The sequence below is a fragment of the Macaca mulatta genome, chromosome 1, assembly GCF_049350105.2.
Source record: "Macaca mulatta isolate MMU2019108-1 chromosome 1, T2T-MMU8v2.0, whole genome shotgun sequence".
In the NCBI taxonomy this organism is placed as follows: domain Eukaryota; kingdom Metazoa; phylum Chordata; class Mammalia; order Primates; family Cercopithecidae; genus Macaca; species Macaca mulatta.
The window spans coordinates 78,639,243-78,658,552 of NC_133406.1; the positions used below are offsets into that span (position 1 = coordinate 78,639,243).

Here is a 19,310-nt window from a genome sequence, read left to right on the forward strand (position 1 = left end):
TCATATATTAAAAAAATCGTAGAAGACCCATGTATGAAACAACACTATTTTCTTTCAGTCGGTTGAACTTGGTGTGCACACGAATCCATAGACTGCTTGCAATACCTCTTAGTGCCAGTAGGGGCCGCTAGTGACCTCGTTGAGTCTTCACACAGCCTGGAGGCGGGCTTCAGCAGCAGCAGCAAGAGGAGGTGGTGCAGGGGGCGGTGAGAGTCTGCAGCAAAACCAGGCAGCTGTAGGAAAGCCCTGGCAGGCCGGCCCGCCGAGAACCCCTTCTCCACTCCCATAGCTCTTCCCGCTTCTACGCCTAGACAGTGGAGTGGACCGCCACCTGTGAGCCGGTGACCACACCTGCACTTTGACAAAGCAACTCCCTCACCCCGACCTGTGCAGTTTAGGGAGGCTGTGCCGGGAGGGGCAGCCGCTCTTTATGGTCCTCTGCTCCTCATTACCTGGTGAGGGAGTGAGTGTGTATGTGTGTGGTTGGCAGGAAGGGATAGGTGAAAACTGTAAGTGGCTAGAAATTGGTGTAGATGACTATATTGTGAGGCCCCTCAGTTCTTCTCAGGCCGGCGGTTGTACTCAGGAGGATGTTGATGACCAGGCAGGGTTACATCCTGGGTGGGAAGAGTCCACCAGACTCTGAAGTCAGCCAGGCCTGGGCTCTGGCCCCAGCTGGATCCCTTAGATCTGTGATCTCAGGCAAGTCTGTTACTCCCCTGAGACTTAACTGTAAAATGGAGAAAAGACAAATTCGCACATAGGCAGTTTGTAAGGATTAAAAGAGATAACATGTGTAAAGTTCCTTATAGACTATCCATGTGTGGTGCACAGAACTCCAACTCTCAATTTCTCCCCAAGATAATGAGAGCCTGGACTCTAGACTACAGAGCTTGGCAGCCACGGAAATCCCAAGCCATACAAGCAGCTGATGTGTCGCCTGTTCCTGAAGAGGTCACCCTCTGACACATAGATCCCAGAATGTCGTGGGTGTCGCATGCTGACAGAGGAGAGCCAGGCTAGGAGAGATGTCTGGTTTGTCAGGTCCAAAGGCATTGCAGAAACCTGATTACAGAGAGAGGAAATTCTCTTGGCAAGGCAGGGAAGCCTGCATCAGCAGCTCGTCATTTTCATTCATTCATTCATTTGTTCATTCATTGTTCAACCAACATTTTTTTTTGAGTGGTTACAGCATATGTATGAGGCACTGTTCCAGGCCATGAGAATGCAACAGAGAACAGAGTGGACGCAATGCTGCCCACAGGATGTTTACAGTCTGGGGAAGGAGCTGTGGGTCTCCAGAAGGAGGTTCTAGATTTGACTCTCTGTTTTCTCCTTTGCCGTTTCTGATTTGAAGAACAACATTAGAACCAAGTTGTTGCAGTCACTTTTTTTTAAGCAAGGCAGAATAAAATGAATGATTTATCTAAAAATGTTTTAAATATAAAAATGATGTAAAATTAGGGTTAGATTAAATAAAAAACTGAAGGTTAACTTCTTCCCAGTGGGGAAGGTAGGGGAATCTTGCCATGTGAGTGCCACACATCTGCTCATGTGCCCTCTCCCTGTGGCTTCTTTCATTTGCTGCTGGACAAAAATATTCATATTTATACTGTCTCTGACAGACGGTTTTACTCGTGAGCATACTAATCCAGCCAGCAAACAATGCTGGGTCACAGGCGACGTAGGAGGCCCAGCATTGGGCATGAGCAGTACAAGGGCATTAATCACAGTTCCTGTTCTCCAGGGACTCTGCCTTGTAGAGTCAAACTTGTGCCCTGACATTACAGGACAAGACATGTGAGTGTTGGAGGGGCAAAGAGAATTGAGGAGGGGAATTACTCGTGGCTGGGGGAACCTGGGCTTCCTTCCCGGGAGATGTGGTGTTTGAGTTGGGCCTTGAGGCAGGTATAATTGTAAAGCATGGGGACTTGGAGGAGGGGCATCCCACAGGAATCACAGAGGGCTCACCGAGTCAGTAAAATGCAGAGCAAGGTGAAATCCAGCAGAGAGCTGCAGAGGTGCAAGTAAGGAGCATATGGCAACAGGTTGGAAAAAGCAGGCTGGGGCCAGGTAGAGCCCTACACACCAGGCTGAATAGTTGGAATGTTATTCTTTAGGCATTGGGGAGCCATGGAAGGTTTTCGAGCCTAGGAATGATAAGACCAGAATACAATTACAACAGTGATATAGTGCAGTGTCAACAATGAATTGAAAACAGGTAGAGAACGAGGAAGAAAGATTGGTTAAGAAGTTATTACGATAATCTGAGCATGCTGGAAGCAAGATCTTGATGGTAGGAATGAGGAAAAGCAAGCCAAGTCAAATAATGTTGTACAGGAAGAACCTTGGAACTGGTCAGCTGTGGACAGGCTGTGGGAAGGGAGGACAGTGGTGTAAAGGATGGGCTCCCAGCCCAACTGATGACTAGGATAGTGGTTCAGGTGACAGACATGGAGGAGACAGGAGAAAAGACGCCTAGGGCAAAGAAAGATGATGATAAAGTATGTCTAGACACATTGAGTATCTAATTTTTTTTTGTTTGTTTTTTGAGATGGAATTTCACTCTGTCGCCCAGGTTGGAGCACAGTGGCACAATCTCGGCTCACTGCAAGCTCCACCTCCTGGGTTCATGGCATTCTCCTGCCTCAGCCTCCTGAGTAGCTGGGATCACAGGCGCCTGCCACCACACCGCGCTAATTTTTTGTAGTTTTAGTAGAGATGGGGTTTCACTGTGTTAGCCAGGATCTCCTGACCTTGTGATCTGCCCACCTCAGCCTCCCAAAGTGCTGGGATTACAGGCATGAGCCACTGCGCCCGGCCAAGTATCTAATGTCTTGATGCTGAAAGGGGGAACATGAATGTATAGAGAAAAGATGTGGGGATGTGGCCATTGCTTATGCTTCTGTAGTTGTTTGCTGGGCAGGCTGTTCACTGCCCCATTCCAGGAGGCGTTGTTCTGTTGAGCTTTGACGGGATGGTGCCCTCTCAAGCTGTGCATGTGGAGGCCCTGTGTGGGATGGAAGCCACGTTCTGGTTGAGCTCTTGCGTCCGCTTGGCTGTGACTCATCATGATCTTTTCCTATTGCAGTTATCGCCAGTGTGACCCTTCAGAACGAAAGTTATATGGAAAATCACCACTCTTTGGGCAGTATTTTGTGCTGGAAAACCCAGGGACCATCAAAGTGGGAGACCCTGTGTACCTGCTGGGCCAGTAATGGGAACTGTATGTCCTGGAATATTAGATGCCTTTAAAAAATGTTCTCAAAAATGACAACACTTGAAGCATGGTGTTTCAGAACTGAGACCTCAACATTTTCTTTAAATTTGTGATTTTCACATTTTTCCTCTTTTGGACTTCTCGTGTCTCAATGCTTCAATGTCCCAGTGCACAAAGCAAAGAAATATAGTCTTGATAACTTAGTAGGCTTTCAGTAAGACACTTAAGTGACAAGACAGGATTCTGAAAACTCCCTGTTTAACTGATTATGGAATAGTTCTTTCTCCTGCTTTGCCATTTATCTACCAAGAGTGCAGACTTCCATCCTGTCACTACCACTCATGAGGGAAAGAGAAGAAGAGAAAGAGGAAGAGTGGGTAGGCCAGAAGAATGTCCTAGAATGTGTTATTACCCCTGTGCATGAGGTATGCAATGAAAATTAAATAGCTCCCCAAATATGGCTGGAATGTCACTTGCCTTTTCTTCTGAAGCCCCGGGCTAGCTTTTGAAATGGCATGAAGACTGAGGTGACCTTCAGGAAGCACTTCAGATATTAATTTTCCATAGATCTGGATCTGGCCCCGCTGCTTCTCAGACAGCATTGGATTTCCTAAAGGTGCTCAGGAGGGTGGTTGTGTAGTCACGGAGGACCCCTGGATCCTTGCCATTCCCCTCGGCTAATGACTGAGTGCTCCTTCTCCAGTTCTGGGTGAAAAAGTTCTGAAGTCTGTGGAGGAGAAGAAAAGTGATTCAGTGATTTCAAATGGATACTGAAAACCTTTAAAGGGGGAAAAGGAAAGCGTATGTCAGTTGTTTAAAACCCAATATCTACTTTTTTAACTGATTGCATAACTCTAAGATCTGATGAAGTATATTTTTTATTGCCATTTTGTCCTTTGATTGTATTGGGAAGTTGACTAAACTTGAAAAATGTTTTTAAAACTGTGAATAAATGGAAGCTACTTTGACTAGTTTCAGATCTTACTAACTTCTTGGCACAAAGTTAGACTGTGAAAGCTTACTGAGGCTGGGCACAGGGACTCATGCCTATAATCCCAGCACTTTGGAAGTCCAAGGTGAGAGAATGGCTTGAGCCCAGGAGTTTGAGACCAGCCCAGACAATATAATGGGATCTTGTCTCTACAAAAAAAATTTTAAAATGCACTGGGTGTGGTGGCGCATGCCTACGGTCCTGGCTATGGCTACTTGGGAGGATGAGGCAGAAGGATTGGTTGAGCCCAGGAGCGGGAGGTTGAGGCTGCAGTGAGCTATGATTGCACCACTACACTCCAGCCTGAGTGACAGAGTGAGATCCTATCTCTAAGAAAGAAAAAGGGGAAAAAAAAAGAAAGCTGACTGAGGTGAATGGGCAAAGCCAATAATTCTGATGCCTGACCACAGCTGCGTCTTCTGCATAATGGAGCTGCTCACCCATAGCCTCCCAGGCAAGCACCCACCTTTGAAGGACTATCAAGTCAACATGCTTTTTACCAAAAGCAGTGCATTTTTCACTTTGATTTTATAAAAGAGGTCAGTAATTGCTGAAATCTAGCTGAGCTCTGAAGTAAAGTTCTGAGCAAAGAGGTGCATGTGCTTGTTTTCTGGTTGGAGAGTTATTACAATTTGTTTTGTGCATGCTTGGCATGAGGTGAATAATTACATCATTTATCCAGAGAACCTGAGCCATCACCTTCCCCAACAAGTCCAGTTGATGTTGAGACAGATTGAGACAAAGCGAAGTGTTCAGCAAGTAGCATTACTAATGGGACCGGGGGACCCGTGGGAGAGTGAGTGTACACAGGATTTAGGAAACCATGTGAATGTTGGCTCTCTGGGAATAGCCAATAGGTAGGGAGCAATCAGAAACCCAAGGTCAGGTTTGGTGGCTCTTCCTAGGTATTTATAATTAGTGGCAAGTAAAAGCCTTAGTCCTGAATTTCTAATCACTTGTAAGAACTAACAGCCATTTCTCCGCGGCTGATCAGTGCCAAAGGCCATACTTCAGGCAGTAACCATCATTCTCCATGGACAGGCTCTTGGGGTAGCTAGCTCTGCAGGGCAGCTCCCACATACCCACAGGAGGCAGACCTGTCCTTCTGTGCCTCACAGTGTGAGGAAGATTCGTGTTTGAAGAGAGAAGTTCCAGTGACCTCTAGAATCTCAGAGTAGTTGCCAAGCTTTCTGTCAGTGAGATTTAAAGGCCATTTACTTGTGTTTATTTTATATTTAATGAGTTGGTTAATGCCAGAGACAAAGCTGATGTCCCATTTATTTTGGATACTGAGCATTTGCACACTATTCCACTTGAAATGTAGGATCAGGAATGTAGGCCATCCCAGACTTTCACATCTTACAATAGTGAATGACAGACGTTTGTGGTCAGGCCAAAATATTCACCCTCGGTAGGCGTCTTCTCTGTGTGGCAACTTATGCTGCAGCCGCAATAGAGAATCACAGATTCGGAGCTGGAGGTCTTGAAAAGGACAATGTGGGCCAGGCTCGAGAGGGGCTACCTAAAGGCTTGCTTTTGTGACTCTTCTGCAGAAAATGTTAGAAACTTGCAACCAAAAGACCAGAGCAGCAACTGATACACACGAAGGCAGAAAGAAATTGGTGGGGGGCTTATGGAATTTAGGCAGTTGTCCTACAGGGAGAAATACTCATCCCCTCCTTCTCCCGTTACTGATAACAGGGCAGGGTGAAGAGATGAGCTTGTGGAGGTCTGCCAATTTGGTAAGAGTGCATGGGGGAGGTTAGGTAAATTAGATTAGCCAAATGAGACTTTGGGAAACCATTTGTGAGGCTGTCACCAACAGTGATGGCAGGCTAAAACTCCAGGCAAGTGCTCCCAGCATTCTGAGAGTGTATCAAATTAAACCAACCCATGATGGTGGAGAACAGATACATTAAAGTTCCTTGAAAGTGACAGAGTGGCTCTCAGACCAGACCTTGTTTGTGGGTATAATCGGAGTGTTGCTACCACACCCTAACACTTCATTTCCCAGTGTTTTATTGGTCCATGGAATTCTGAAAGTTTGCCTTTAGGGATGCTCCTAAAAACAATTTCATGGGTCAATAAGTTTGGAAAGTCCTTTGTGCCTCCCTTCTCTTCAGAGGCAGAAGGCTCTGGAGAGACCTTCGTGAAGGCATCTGTGTTTAATGCTGCCCTTCCCAAAAGTCTGGTTTTGACTGTCTTTTGAGAAATGATCCTCTGATCTCTAGGCAGAATGCCAGCAAGCCAAGGAATCCCAATTAGCAGGAGGGGTGCACTCATGGGAAGACTGAAGGAGTTAAAAGTTCCTGCCATGTGAAGGAGTTCTCTCTTGGGACACTGCCCCTTGTCCTCTCCCTTGTCCCTCTTGCTGGGGTAAAAGGATGGAACTGGGACTTGATAGGTTAACGAGGTGTGGAGAAGTGTCTTAGACCAGCTCTCCTGTTGTAGGCCTTGGGGGAAGTACTCTCTTTCTTTGGGTTCATTTTCTAAACGTGCATTTTTGGATGGATAGGGTGGATCAGGGTGAAGGAAGGGAACCCAGACTCTCTCTAATCTTGCTCTTACAGCAATACCTGTGATGTAAATTACAACAATACCCGTGACGAAAGTGCTCCAGGATGCTTCATTCACAGGGAGGGGTGCCCTGTTTCTCTTCTGCTAGCTTCTCCTTTCTTTCTTTCCTTCCTTCCTTTCCTTCTCTTCTCTTCTCTTCTCTTCTCTTCTCTTCTCTTCTCTTCTCTTCTCTTCTCTTCTCTTCTCTTCTCTTCTCTTCTCTTCTCTTCTCTTCTCTTCTCTTCTCTTTTTTAACAGTGTCTCACTCTGTTGCCAGGCTGGAGTGCAGTGGTGCGATCTCAGCTCACTGCAGCCTCCGCTTCCCAGGTTCAAGCAATTCTCCTGCCTCAGCCTCCCAAGTAGCTGGTGTGTCCAGAGTTGGTTCCTTCTGGTGGGTTCTTGGTCTCGCTGATTTCAAGAATGAAGCTGTGGACCTTCGCAGTGAGTGTTACAACTCTTAAAGGTGCCATGGACCCAAAATGAGCAGCAGCAAGATTTATTGTGAAGAGTGAAAGAACAAAGTTTCCACAGCATGGAAGGGGACCCAAATGGGTTGCCACTGCTGGCTGGGGTGGCCACCTTTTATTCCCTTATTTGTCCTGCTGATTGCTGCATTTTACAGAGTGCTGATTGGCCCATTTTACAGAGTGCTGATTGTTCCATTTTACAGAGTGCTGATTGGTGCATTTACAATCCTCTAGCTAGACGGAAAAGTTTTCCAAGTCCCCACTCGACCCAGGAAGTCCAGCTGGCTTCACCTCTCACTGGGACTACAGGTGCACACCACCACACCTAGCTAATTTTTGTATTTTTAGTAGAGACAGAGTTTCACCATGTTGTTCAGGATGGTCTCAATCTCTTGATCTCGTGATCTGCCTGCCTCGGCCTCCCAAAGTGCTGGGATTACAGGTGTAAGCCACCACACCTGGCCCTAGCTCTTCCTTTCTATTGCAACTCCTCTCAACTAGTGTTGCCTTCCACCATATAAAGCAGAATTACCTCAGGGGTCCTATGGCCCTGACTCTACCTATGTCTGCACAAAGCACTACTGTGCTTTGCTATCTGCAAGAACAGAGATTGTTTGCTTCAACCACTTTCTCTGAATGGATAAATGAATTATGATGATATCTAAGGTTACCCAATTTCAAACAAGAGGAAGAATCTGGCTCAGTACCACAAATGTTCTTGGAATTGGGATAATAAAAAAGTCCCTTAGGCATCCCTTAGTCTGCTCTGACCACACTCTCTTCAAAGGAAGAGGCTTGGGCCACAGCTCTGACGATAACCCTGCTGTCCCTCCAAACACAGCTGAGGAATTGGGTGGTGGGGCACCTGCTCCCATGCACTATAGCCTGGCTCAGAGAGAAGAATTGCCTTAATTATATTGTTATTCTTCCTGGACAGGCTGTAGGTTGTGTAAAGTAACAAAAAGGACTGAGAAGTGACTTCCCATTCAGCCTCTTCCAAGGCCAGTTTTGATGGGCAGGTCAAGTTCACTCATATTTGACTATTTGTTGGCCAATCTAGTGCATTCACCCTTGCTGGTCCTCAGTCATCCCCTTTACCTTCAGAGAGCATTCTAGACTGCTCTTCCTCTTATCTTCCTTGTGAAACCCACAACCCCTAGTCCCTCCCCTTCCCTGGCATTTGTTATGCCTTCTACCAATCCCTGACCTGGTATTGGTCAGTCTCCAATCCTGGTGGATCCCTGTGGGAACTAAGTTAAGTCTAACTTCTGTCTCCCTCTTTAGAATTTACTGGGAGTACTGTAAATAAAGTATTATTGTCATAATTGTTTCTGATTAACATTTTTACACCTAATAAAGTCTCAGAGAGATTGAATTTACTGGGTCTAGGGGAGGAGTACCTTCCACATGACCTGCCCAGCAATTAAAGCCGCTTGTTAGTCCGAGGCCCAGGACGGCCGAGGACAGCTGGAGAGCTCTTCGTTGCAGGCAGCTCTGGTTAACATCAACCAGGAAAGCTCTTTGTAAACACATGAATAATTGATCGTCCAGCGCTCACATAGCTACCGCGAATCTGAGCCCGTATGACTCATTTGCGAGCCATTCCTGTCGTCTGGATGCCATAACATTGGAGAAATGATGATCGTTTCTTGGAGGTTCTTCTGTGGCCAGAGTTGCCAAGACCAAGGCTGTAATGGTTTGTTATGATGACCTTTGTTATTCCATTAGGCTCAATTGCTTTAAAAAATGATGTGTGCATACTTTAGGAACGTTTTTACCCTTTATGTTGACCTGACATCATAGTTTATATTACAAAATGTATTAATGACAGAGGAGTGTTTTCATGTCCCAAGGACAAATTTTAACAACCATAATCTGCCCTTAGTCATCATAAATATAAATGTATTGGTCAAACAGATCTCGTTAATGTGGCCAAGATAAATGCAAGTCTATATTTTAAGGCAGTTGAAGTCCTAGAGAATATATTTGGAGCTTTTTGTGGGGCTAAGAGATCTTGTACATGTGCTATCAAAAGGCTGAGAAAATTAACATGTTCCCCCCTCTGATTTTGCACTGGACAGATATAAACGTCTTGGGGATGTCAAGTAAGATTGTTCACATAGTTTCTGGACACCATTAATGCCTGATGGGGTGAATCTCAGTTCTTAAAGCCATATTCTTCTCATTATGCTCACAGGGCTTTTGAAAAGAGAACAAAATAAAGATTTCAAGTCTTAGCAATGTGCTGCCCAGCCAACATTTTTCTGAGTTATACTGTGTCTTAAATTTCTAATTATATCATTCTCCCCATTCCCCAATAGCTTGCTTCCTGTGGGACAAGCCCCCTTTCCACAGATGTGGGTCTGACATTTGCATCATTCCAGTTGGCAAGCCACATGTCGGCAGACAGTGTTCTGGGCATGATCTGGAGGACAGGATGAGTGCTTTGTTTTCTCTTTGTTATGCCATACTCAGCAGCTTTGGTCATTATTCGTGGTGTCCACATTTTAAGCTTCTTAGGGAGAAAATAAATCCTTATTGAAGAACTACTTTTTAATAGTGCTTTTATTTTGAACCATGAAAATGCATTTAAAGCAACAATGTCTCAAATGCTACTGTCAGAGCAGACTGTTTACAGGAATGAGTTCATTTCCCCCAGATATGGTAAAAAACAAACAAACAAAACAAAAAAAATAGTGCCATAATTAGCCTCTCCAAGGATTATGGTCACCTGGCAATGAATGAAAAGCACTTCAATTAAAACCATTTACCCTTTTTCCCTTTGAAGAATCTCGTAAAGCAATTTTTCCTTCTGAATCTGCTGTCGTTTTTGACACCACCAAATATTGGGCTTTAGGAATGAGTTTTGCCTGGATAAATTATCTGGGACTGGGGACTGGATTATTTTCTAATTTTGTGCTGTGATCATCTCCTGTGTTGTTTGAACTTCCTGAGCAGTTTAAAAAGTGAGGTACATGCACCCATGTTCATAGCAGCATTATTTACAATAGCAAAAAAAAAAAAAAAAAAAAAAAATAGAAACAGCCCAGGTCCACTGACAGATGAATGGATAAACAAAGTGTAGCCTATACATACAATGGAATATTATTCAGCCTTGAAAAGGAGCAAAATTCTGACACATGCTATAACATGGATGAACCCTGAGGACATTACGCTAAGTGAAATAAGCTAGTCATATAAAGACAAATACTATATGATTCCACTAATATAAGGTACCTAGAGCAGTCACACTGTTCTAGATATAAAATAGAAACAAAAAGTAGAATGCTAGTTGCCAGTGGATGGGGGAGTGGAGAATAAGGAGTAGTTGTTTCATGGATATAGAGAGTCAGTTTTGCAAGATGAAAAGAGTTCCAGAGATTGGTTGCAAAACAAAGTGAATGTGCTTAATACTCCTGAGCTGTACACTTAAAAAAAATGGTTATGGTGGCCAAGGCAAGAGGATCACTTGAGGTCAGGAGTTCAAGACCAGCCTGGGCAACATAGGGAGACCCTATGTCTACAAAAAATGAAAGTATTAGCCAGGCATGGTGGTGCATGCCTTTAGCCCTAGCTACTTGGAAGGCTGAGGTGTGTGAATAGCTTGAGCCAAGGAGTTCACAGGTTACAGTGAGCTATGATCACACCACTGCACTCCAGCCTGGGTGGTAGAGTGAGGCCCTTTCTTGAAAAGAATAAAAAAAGAAGTTATGGTGGTACATTTTATGTTATGTATATTTTACCACAGTTAAAAAATAATTTAAAAGAGTGCAACACTTCAGAGACTTGGAGTTGCATTAATCCCAACTCTAAAGTCCCTTCCTGGAAAGTCATACTAGGCTACTGCTGCTGAAAGAACACCAATCCCACGTAGCCCATTCAGAACTCTTCTTGCTGACACCAAAAAGAATAAGAAATTGCAATGTAATGTTTTTGAACTTGAGAGATAATTTAACTTCAGATTTTTAATTTCTCATTTTGCCTTCTTTGGCTCTTAACTTGGAATTTAATTTTGTACTACAGACTCCTTGGTAATTTGGTGTTGAGGGGGTTTATGTTCAGATCTAGAGCATCTTATTGTCATTTTATTGTTGAGGTACCTTTGTGATATAGCTTGACTTTGCTGCACAGTCTGATAGGTTCTGTTGGTCAGTATGATGTCTAGACATAGTTTGCGAGGGAAAATAGAAAAGGATCGACAATTTTTATCTTGACTACAGAAAGGCCTTGAAGAACATAATGTACTGTACTGGCCCATCTCAGAACCTTATGGGGCAAAAACAGTACCTTTCTAGAAAGATCTACATGCAAGTGACACTGGAGATGGGGGTAGGAGTTGATTCCCTCTCTGAAGATGCTATCCCTATTTTTTATATATATATATGACTGGGCAAAATGTGTAAGCACAATGGGCTCAAAGAACAAAAAGTTGAGGAATCTGGGGATACAGATAACTTAGCTATAACAAATGTGTTATAATCACACTTATCCCTAATATGTCCAAATGAAGAGACATTCCTTAGTCTTGGCCCCTCTCTGCCCCCTCACACTCTCTTGTTTCGGGGAGATCTGATTGGTAAATTTGGAAGTAGGGAGTTTGAGCTCTGCTCTTTCTCCTTCTCTTTCCTACTTGGGCTCTTGCTGCCTTCAAGGTTCTAGGACCCTGGACCCTTTAGTTCAAGTGGTGATTTTGGTAGAAAAGACCCTTCCCTAGTTGGGAGATGCCTGTAGTTCTCCAGTTTTGCCTAAGGCTGGGGAGATAAATTCAGTATTGGGATTCAGTATTATTGATAAAACGTAGGCTGGAGGATGCAGTTTAGGAATACAAAAGCAATGGAATTTTTATCAGAAATAAAGCAGATATTTTGATCTCAAAACAAAACAAAATAAAACTAAAACCCACAAACAAAACCCAATAGGACCATATTCTAAATGTACCTTGCATTTGTAAAGTGCCATGACCTGCAGTGCACCTTCATCCACTCTACACGATTAGATCTTACTGATGACCCAGTGAGATAGGATGGATGTGAAAGTCTTTTGTAAGCTCCTTACGTATCATCACTCTCCTGAATGCATAACGCATGTCACTGAGCTTTGGGGAGGTTAAGTAACTTGTCCACATTACAGGTGATGGGCTTGAATTAGAACTCAAGGCTCTTGCCTTCTGGCAATGCTACAAAATAAGTTGGCAAGAATGAATTCAAAGAGTGGTAGTACCTTCATCTGGAAACTAGTTTGATCCTACAATCTTGTTTTGAAACAAGGGGGGTCATTTGAAACAAATAAGGGGGTCCCAAATACTGAAAGGACCTTTAAGACTGGTGTGTGTATTTGAATCACCTGTGAACCATGGGTAGAATCTTCCATGGGTAGATTCTCAGATATCCTGATTTAGTAGTTCTGCAATGGAACCTAGAAATTTTCATTTTTATAAAGGCTCTAAGCTGTTCTAAACTTTTACTTGATTTTCTGTAGACCAAGTTTCCATCACCCCTACTCATCCCACATTAATGTTAACATTCTTCTTAGTGGTATGTAAAGGAATACTGGAGTAACAAATTCTGGCTTTCTGAGAAAAATGGAACCCATTAGAATACTTCATGGCTAAGCATAGATGTGCTCATTTTGGGTGATAGGGTCACACTGATCCAAACATACCGCTCCCAGCCCTCAGGGGACCACAGCCCCACTTTTGGATACAGCAGAGGACGGTGTATGCCTGAAAGGGAACAAATCTCTGAAGGCACCAAACCTACAATCTGAGCCTCCATGCAACAGAGTCAATGACCACATCATTAACAAATCCTGAATTTGTCAATCAAGCAGAGGCAATGCTTGGGGCCTAACAATTGTGCACAAATCATGTAACAAATGACCTTGTGTGCATGCATGTGTGGGGGAGTAAATGAGAAAGCATCTTTTGTAAGAAAATTTAATCTCCTTATAAAAATCAATTAGTTTCTTTTAGTGAATCAACAAATAAGGGGGTCCCAAATACAGCATTAACAATTTTAAAAGCATGAGTATCAATGGTATTTTGTTTTTCTACTTCCTTCCTTCCTTCCATCTTTCTTTCTTTCTTTCTTTCTTTCTTTCTTTCTTTCTTTCTTTCTTTCTTTCTTTCTTTCTTTCTTTCTTTCTTTCTTTCTTTCTTTCTCTCATTCTCCTTCCTTCCTTCCTTCTTTTCTTTCTTCTTTCTTTCTCTCTTCCTCTTTTCCTCTTCTTTCTTTCTTTTTAAAGAAAGGCAAGGTAAAGACTGAGAATGTTGACGAATGATGGCCCCATTCTCTAAGAGCTCAGTGGGAGTCTGTGCCAACTCGTTTTCCTCTTTTCCTCCCTCCCAGCCAAGCTTCAGAGGAAACTCTTTTCATGTGAAATGGAAAGGATGAATTTCAAGCTCCGTTGAGAGCTTTAAAACTTTAAATTCTTCTAGAAAATAACCTGCCTCTCAGGAATCCTAGGTCCCAAAGAATTGTAAAGCTTTTCCTTAAGCTGTGGAATGGCTCCATTACTAACTATGATTACTTAAGTCTCAGAATAGAAGGATGTAATAAATCTGACAGTATTTGTTCTGGTTTGTGATGAAGCAAAACTGTATAATATTAAATCAGATGTTGTTATAAACATATGAAATGGTGCGTTTTTTTTTCCGACTTGGGGCATTGTGGCATGAAGCATCCCCCAAAAAATGTTTTTGCATTCTTGGATATCAGCTCTGGTTTCTGCTAGATTTCCTTCTTTCTGAGCATGGATGCTAAATAACAGTGCTTCTTTTTAGCCATCTGTGTGTTTCCTGTGAGTTAGCAGGGCTGAGGAGACGTATTCTCATTCCTTTGTGTGCTTCTCTATGGGGTAAAACTGGAGACTCAGGCAAAGTGTATGGATTTCTGTGTGTATGTGTGTATGTCTGTTAGGTGGAGGAATGAATGGCATCCTAGCACCCTGGAATGTTTGGGTTGGAAAGGCTGTTAGATACAAACTAGTTAACTCACCTCCTCATTACCCAGGTCATATTTTTAAGCTTAGGTCCAAATGTGTGTGAGAGAGGATGCTGGAAAGATCTGGAGGTTGGAAGGAGTTTTGAAAGGGCAGTGAATTCATCCACTGCCTTCACTCCTCTTCCCACCTGAGTCCTCAATAAAAGGGACATTTCCCCTTCTTTTAAAGACTTCCTGATAAAGGGAGCTTTCATGGACACCCCGATAAGCACCAGGCAGCACAAGGGAGGGAGCTCTGGTGGTGGCGGATTTGGGACACTTAGGCACATGGTTGCAGAGGCGCAAAGGTGTGACCATTCTAGATGCATCTTCCACAAGGCCCTGGTGGAACGGACCAACTACATCCCCTAAAACTTCCAGGGCAGCTTCCCATGATGCTGGGCTGAGTCCAGGTTTCTAGATTTGGCCGGTGCAAGCTCCTGGTTTGCTAGAAAATTGCTGATGAAATAGGAGGGTTGTCAGGCCATGGGACAAACCTGCCACTGTCCTCAGATGTCACCCTGCCTGGCCTTGTGTGCTGACAGTCATGACCCTTTGGACGTCTGCATGTTTGTCTCTGGGTGAGTGGCTGTGTTGGGATTTAGTTTTTATTTGCTATATGATGAGCAAAGAACCACAAAGAAGTCCTAACACACCTGGTGCTAAAAAGTGATTAGCCCTTGTTTTAGGACTTACAGCTACTTTTTCTTTCTGTAGCTTCCAAATATTTTATTTTTGATAATTAGAAAGTAAATTTATATTAAATTTCTTTTCTGAGACAGGATCTCACTCTGTCACCCAGGCTGGAGTGCCATGGTGCAATATCAGCTCACTGCAACCTCCGCCTCCAGGACTCAAGCCATCCTCCCACCTCAGCCTCATGAGTAGCTGGGACCCAGCCCTGCCTGGCTAAATTTTATATTTTTTGTGGAGATGAGGATTTTTTATGTTGCCCAGGCTGTTCTTGAACTCCTGTGCTCAAGTGATCCACCTGGCTCGGCCTCCCAAAATGCTGTGGGATTACAGGTTTGAACCACTGTGCCCAGCCTATGTTAAAATTAATATTAATTTTTCCATTTAAAATGTCATTAATTAAAATTGATAAAATTTGTATTGAAACCATAGCCTAGAATCTTTAGATGATTTAGGATGTTGATAGCATCTTATGAATTGTTTAGAGCTACACTGTCTGACGTGGTAGCCATTAACCATGTGTGGTCATTGAGTGTTTGGAACATGGCCAGTACAAATTAAGATGCACTGTGTGTGGAAAATACACACCGATTTCAAAGACTCAGTACAAGTGAAAACGTTACCTATTTTAGTAATTTTTTTATAATGATTACATGTGAAATGATAATAGCTTGTATAATATTGGGTTAAAGAAAGCATTAGAATTAACTTCGTCTGTCTCTTTTCACCTGTTAATGTGGTTACTAAAAAATTTTAAATTACATATATGAGTGTTGTATAAAGAAGAGAAGGTTAGCATTCCCCTTGACAAGCATGGAGGAGGCCTGTACACTCATATAACTTCGGCATTGCCACCTTCTTTGTGGCATCTAACCATGGTTTTGAGAATGGAAAATGATTGTGTAATTGGTACGGGGTTTCCTTTGTGATGATTAAAACGTTCTGGAACTAGATAGTGGTGTCAGTTACACAATATTGTGAATGCACTACATGCCACTAATAGTAAATTTTATGTTATGTATCTTTTACTGCAATAAAAAATTACATGTGTCCCACATTATATTTCTATTTTGCAATGGGTGTGGCTTTGCTTACACTAGTGTCTCTAGAATGGGGAAGAAATGGAAAGAGACAATGATGGGATGAAGACTGCAGGAAGGGGTTGGAATTCTTTTCTCTCTCCCTTTGGTAAAAATATGAGCATATATTTAAGTTTCCTGCCTTCTTTGCAGTCTGTCCCTGGGGGCCCCGACCTCTTGCAACTCCTGCCTCTAGACAATGCCTTCACCTTGTTGATCTCATCTCACTTTCCTCCACACTTGGCCAGCTGCCCACCGCTGTGTTTCTCTCTGAGATAATCCTGTCCCTATGATTCCTCTGGTTTATGTGGTGTTAAGGAGTTAGGGATCTTGACAGTTAAAAGTAATATAGAACACCCAGATCAGGCTCCATAAGCCTTCCCAACCTCAGGCATTGTTGATGACGAAAAAGTGAAGTCTTTTCTGTGCATCTCTGGAATCAGTTTCTGAAAAGTGATCCCCAGAAGGCAAGCCTGATGTGTGGTGCTCAAAGTCGGGACAGTGGTTACACTGGGTGGGAAGGGGGTGGGCAGTGATGGGGCCAGGGTTCAGACAAGGGCTTCTGGCCATGGGAAATACTCTGTTATTGATCTGGTGCTGATGACCCAAGTTTGTTCACTTTGTGGAAATGTATTGAGCTTGCGACTTGTGTACTTGTCTGAATGTGCATTACACATTAGTAGGAAGCTGAAAAACAGAACACATCACCCTGTAAGGCACATACGTTTTTGAGTGAAAAGCTAGCAGCCTGGGGTGAGCGAATGTGGTAGGGTGCGGACACGTTCTGTGAGAATGGCCATCAGGGGTCCCCTACCTGTGGGGACCTGGATTGACGATGCCTGTTAGAGTCCTGGAGGGGTCGATTCTGGAGGTCTGTCCCACAATCCGATCCTCAGACTAGAGGTTTGCAAGTGAGTGACCCGCCTTGGAAATTCACCTCAGCACCTCTTATGTCTCTTGGCTCTCCATGTGGGGCACCATACACACACGGAGCAGAACAGACCAGAGTTTTACATTTATCTTTCATTATTATTTTTTTTTTAGAGACAGGGTCCTGCTCTGTTGCCCAGGATACTGCAGTGCAGTGGTGTCACCAAAGCTCACTGCAGCCTCAACCTCCTGGGCTTAAGCAATCCCCCCACCTCAGCCTCCCAAGTAGCACGTGGGGCGTGTCACCATGCCTGGCTAATTTTTAAAATTTTTTTATGGAGATAGAGTCTCCCTGTGTTGGCCAGGCTGGTCTCAAACTTGTGGCCTCAAACAATTCTCCAATCTCAGCTTCACAAAGTGCTGGGATTATAGGCATGAGCCACCGTGCCCTGCATTTTTAAAAAAATGTAAATTCTCAATCCACAGTGTTGAGAGTAGGAGAGTGAGGGGCTGCTCATCAAGAGGCTTGCTTAGTTGTTGGGTGTAGGTAAGACATTTAAAGAGAGTCACATTCTTGGGAGAAATTAAGATTCTTCCCTTGCTGTAAGACGACACCACAAGAAGCCGAGGGTTGGCTCTGAACAGAGGGAAAAGCCAACCAGGCCCTGCTGTTATCACCTACGGAAATCCTGTGTGGTGGTAAATACAGTCCTCAGCAGGGCCTGGAGAAGAGATTACAGGGGGCACAGAGGGGCTGGGGATGCTAATGTGGAGGTTATTGGCCAGATAGCGGCCAGGAAACCAGAGACTAGGGGGAGTTCAGTTGGAGGAGCATAGGCGGAAATGGGAGAGAAAAATAAATAAATGAGATAAGCAACTTCATTTGCTTCCTCCCTTATTACTCTTTTGTTTTGTGTCTAGGACTCTGGTCTCCCCTGAGGTTGATCTCTTCTTCTGGGGACAACAGCCTGCAGGGTGATTTTGAAAAGCAGGCCCGACTTGTACTTCCTTGTCCTGTACTCACCCCTCCTGGTGTAATTCACCTTAATGCAGTGAACTTCCACATGGCTGCAGGGCATGCTTCCCAAAGCCAGCCCCTGGGCAAGGTTTCCGTTAATTTAGACCCCTGTCCCTACCTCTCCAAGTGCAAAGTGTACAAGGCTTCATGCCCAGCTGCCCCCTACCCCCATACACACACTGGAGAGACCAAATGTTTAGGGTCACTGTTGGGTAGCTGGGTCAAGAGAGCTTAATAACAATGTTGTTGGCATGTGGAGAGCTTTTCTTTTTCTTAGACCCCAACTGGAAATTATCAGATTGGCCCCATGCTGACATGCTAATGTCCAGGCCTGCCTTTCTGCTGCAGGGCAATGCTCCGGGTTCCAACATCGACATCAAGCAGTTTGTTGAGAAAACTTTGGACCTCATGAGCTGGGCAAGAGGGGCCTGGCAGGTGGTAGGAGAGGAGCCTGTCCATGCCTCAGCTGTGGCTCCACTGGCTCTGTGACTGTGCAGATTTTCTAACTTTTGAAGACCTCTGTTTGGATATCCACAAAATAGGTAAGATGGTGCTAATACCTAACTGTGATGTTGTGAAGATTTAATAACATAATACGTGAAAGCACTTTGCATACATTTGCACAGTGCCTAAATATTAGTTATTTGGTGGGGGCTATTAACCAGTGTGCTATGAGGTGTGTGCAAAGTAAGTTGTTACCGATATCTCAGAGAACTCCAGTTTGCGAATGGTTTTCTTTTACTTAACAGAATCTTTATGGGAGAATTAAAATTGATTAATTCCCACCACTGGCCAAGAGCTCATGCTATAATTATCCAAGACAGAAATAGCTCAACAGAAAACCAAGTCCTGTAATTCTGAGCACCTGTCCTTGGGATGCCACTTTGGGGCTCCCATATCTGAAATCATTTTGTTCTCAGTCCACCTGTGTAACATTTCTGTCCTGCTCAGCCATGAGTCCACAATAGTGAAGGGAATGACCCAAGGGACTCACTTCTTCCAAGCAGCCAGTGCCTTTGGAAGTTGTGTCGAGATTGCTTGTTTAAACCTAGGGCAATAAGTCCTCTCTCTGTCAGACCTGACTCTTCAGGCACACTCCTCAGTTTGGAGATGTGACTTGCCATGTAGTACTAAGAGGGAAAACAGGCCAGAAACAGCCTTGTTGAAAACTTTTTTTTCTGCTTAGCTGCCCTCTAAACAGTCACCATAAAGATTGTGAGGTGCTGGAGCCAGGGATGACCTCATAAAGCTCTTTGCTAAATACTTAGTAAACTGGTACTGTGGGCCAGGCACTGTGCTCATCATGAACAAAACCAAGGCAGACACCACGGTCATTAATGGAGCTTATCATGTAATACAGAAGCCTGGGATAAGCAACAAATTACACAAGTGACAAATGTGATGAGTGCTGTGAAGTAGAGTGCGGGGTGCCCAGG

The 19,310-nt window shown here is 43.9% G+C and overlaps 1 protein-coding gene and 1 pseudogene across 5 annotated transcripts in view; both read left to right on the plus strand.

The window, feature by feature from the left end:
* Positions 1 to 18,412, plus strand: part of MTARC1 (mitochondrial amidoxime reducing component 1) — a 42,052-nt gene extending 23,640 nt beyond the window's left edge. For 3 of the 5 annotated variants that reach the window (XR_013395117.1, XM_001102192.5, XM_001102284.4), the window contains one exon: positions 3,092 to 4,192. Coding sequence is in view for 4 of the 5 variants with exons in the window: in XM_001102192.5 (XP_001102192.3) it covers positions 3,092 to 3,218 (127 nt within the window). In the remaining variant the exon portion in view is untranslated. Of the gene's footprint in view, positions 1 to 3,091; positions 4,193 to 18,222 lie in introns of those variants that run through there. The other 2 variants (XM_015115809.3, XM_077937834.1) reach the window with 2 other exon arrangements.
* Positions 15,678 to 15,792, plus strand: LOC114675248 (U6atac minor spliceosomal RNA; annotated as a pseudogene).
* Positions 18,413 to 19,310: the final 898 nt, after the last annotated feature.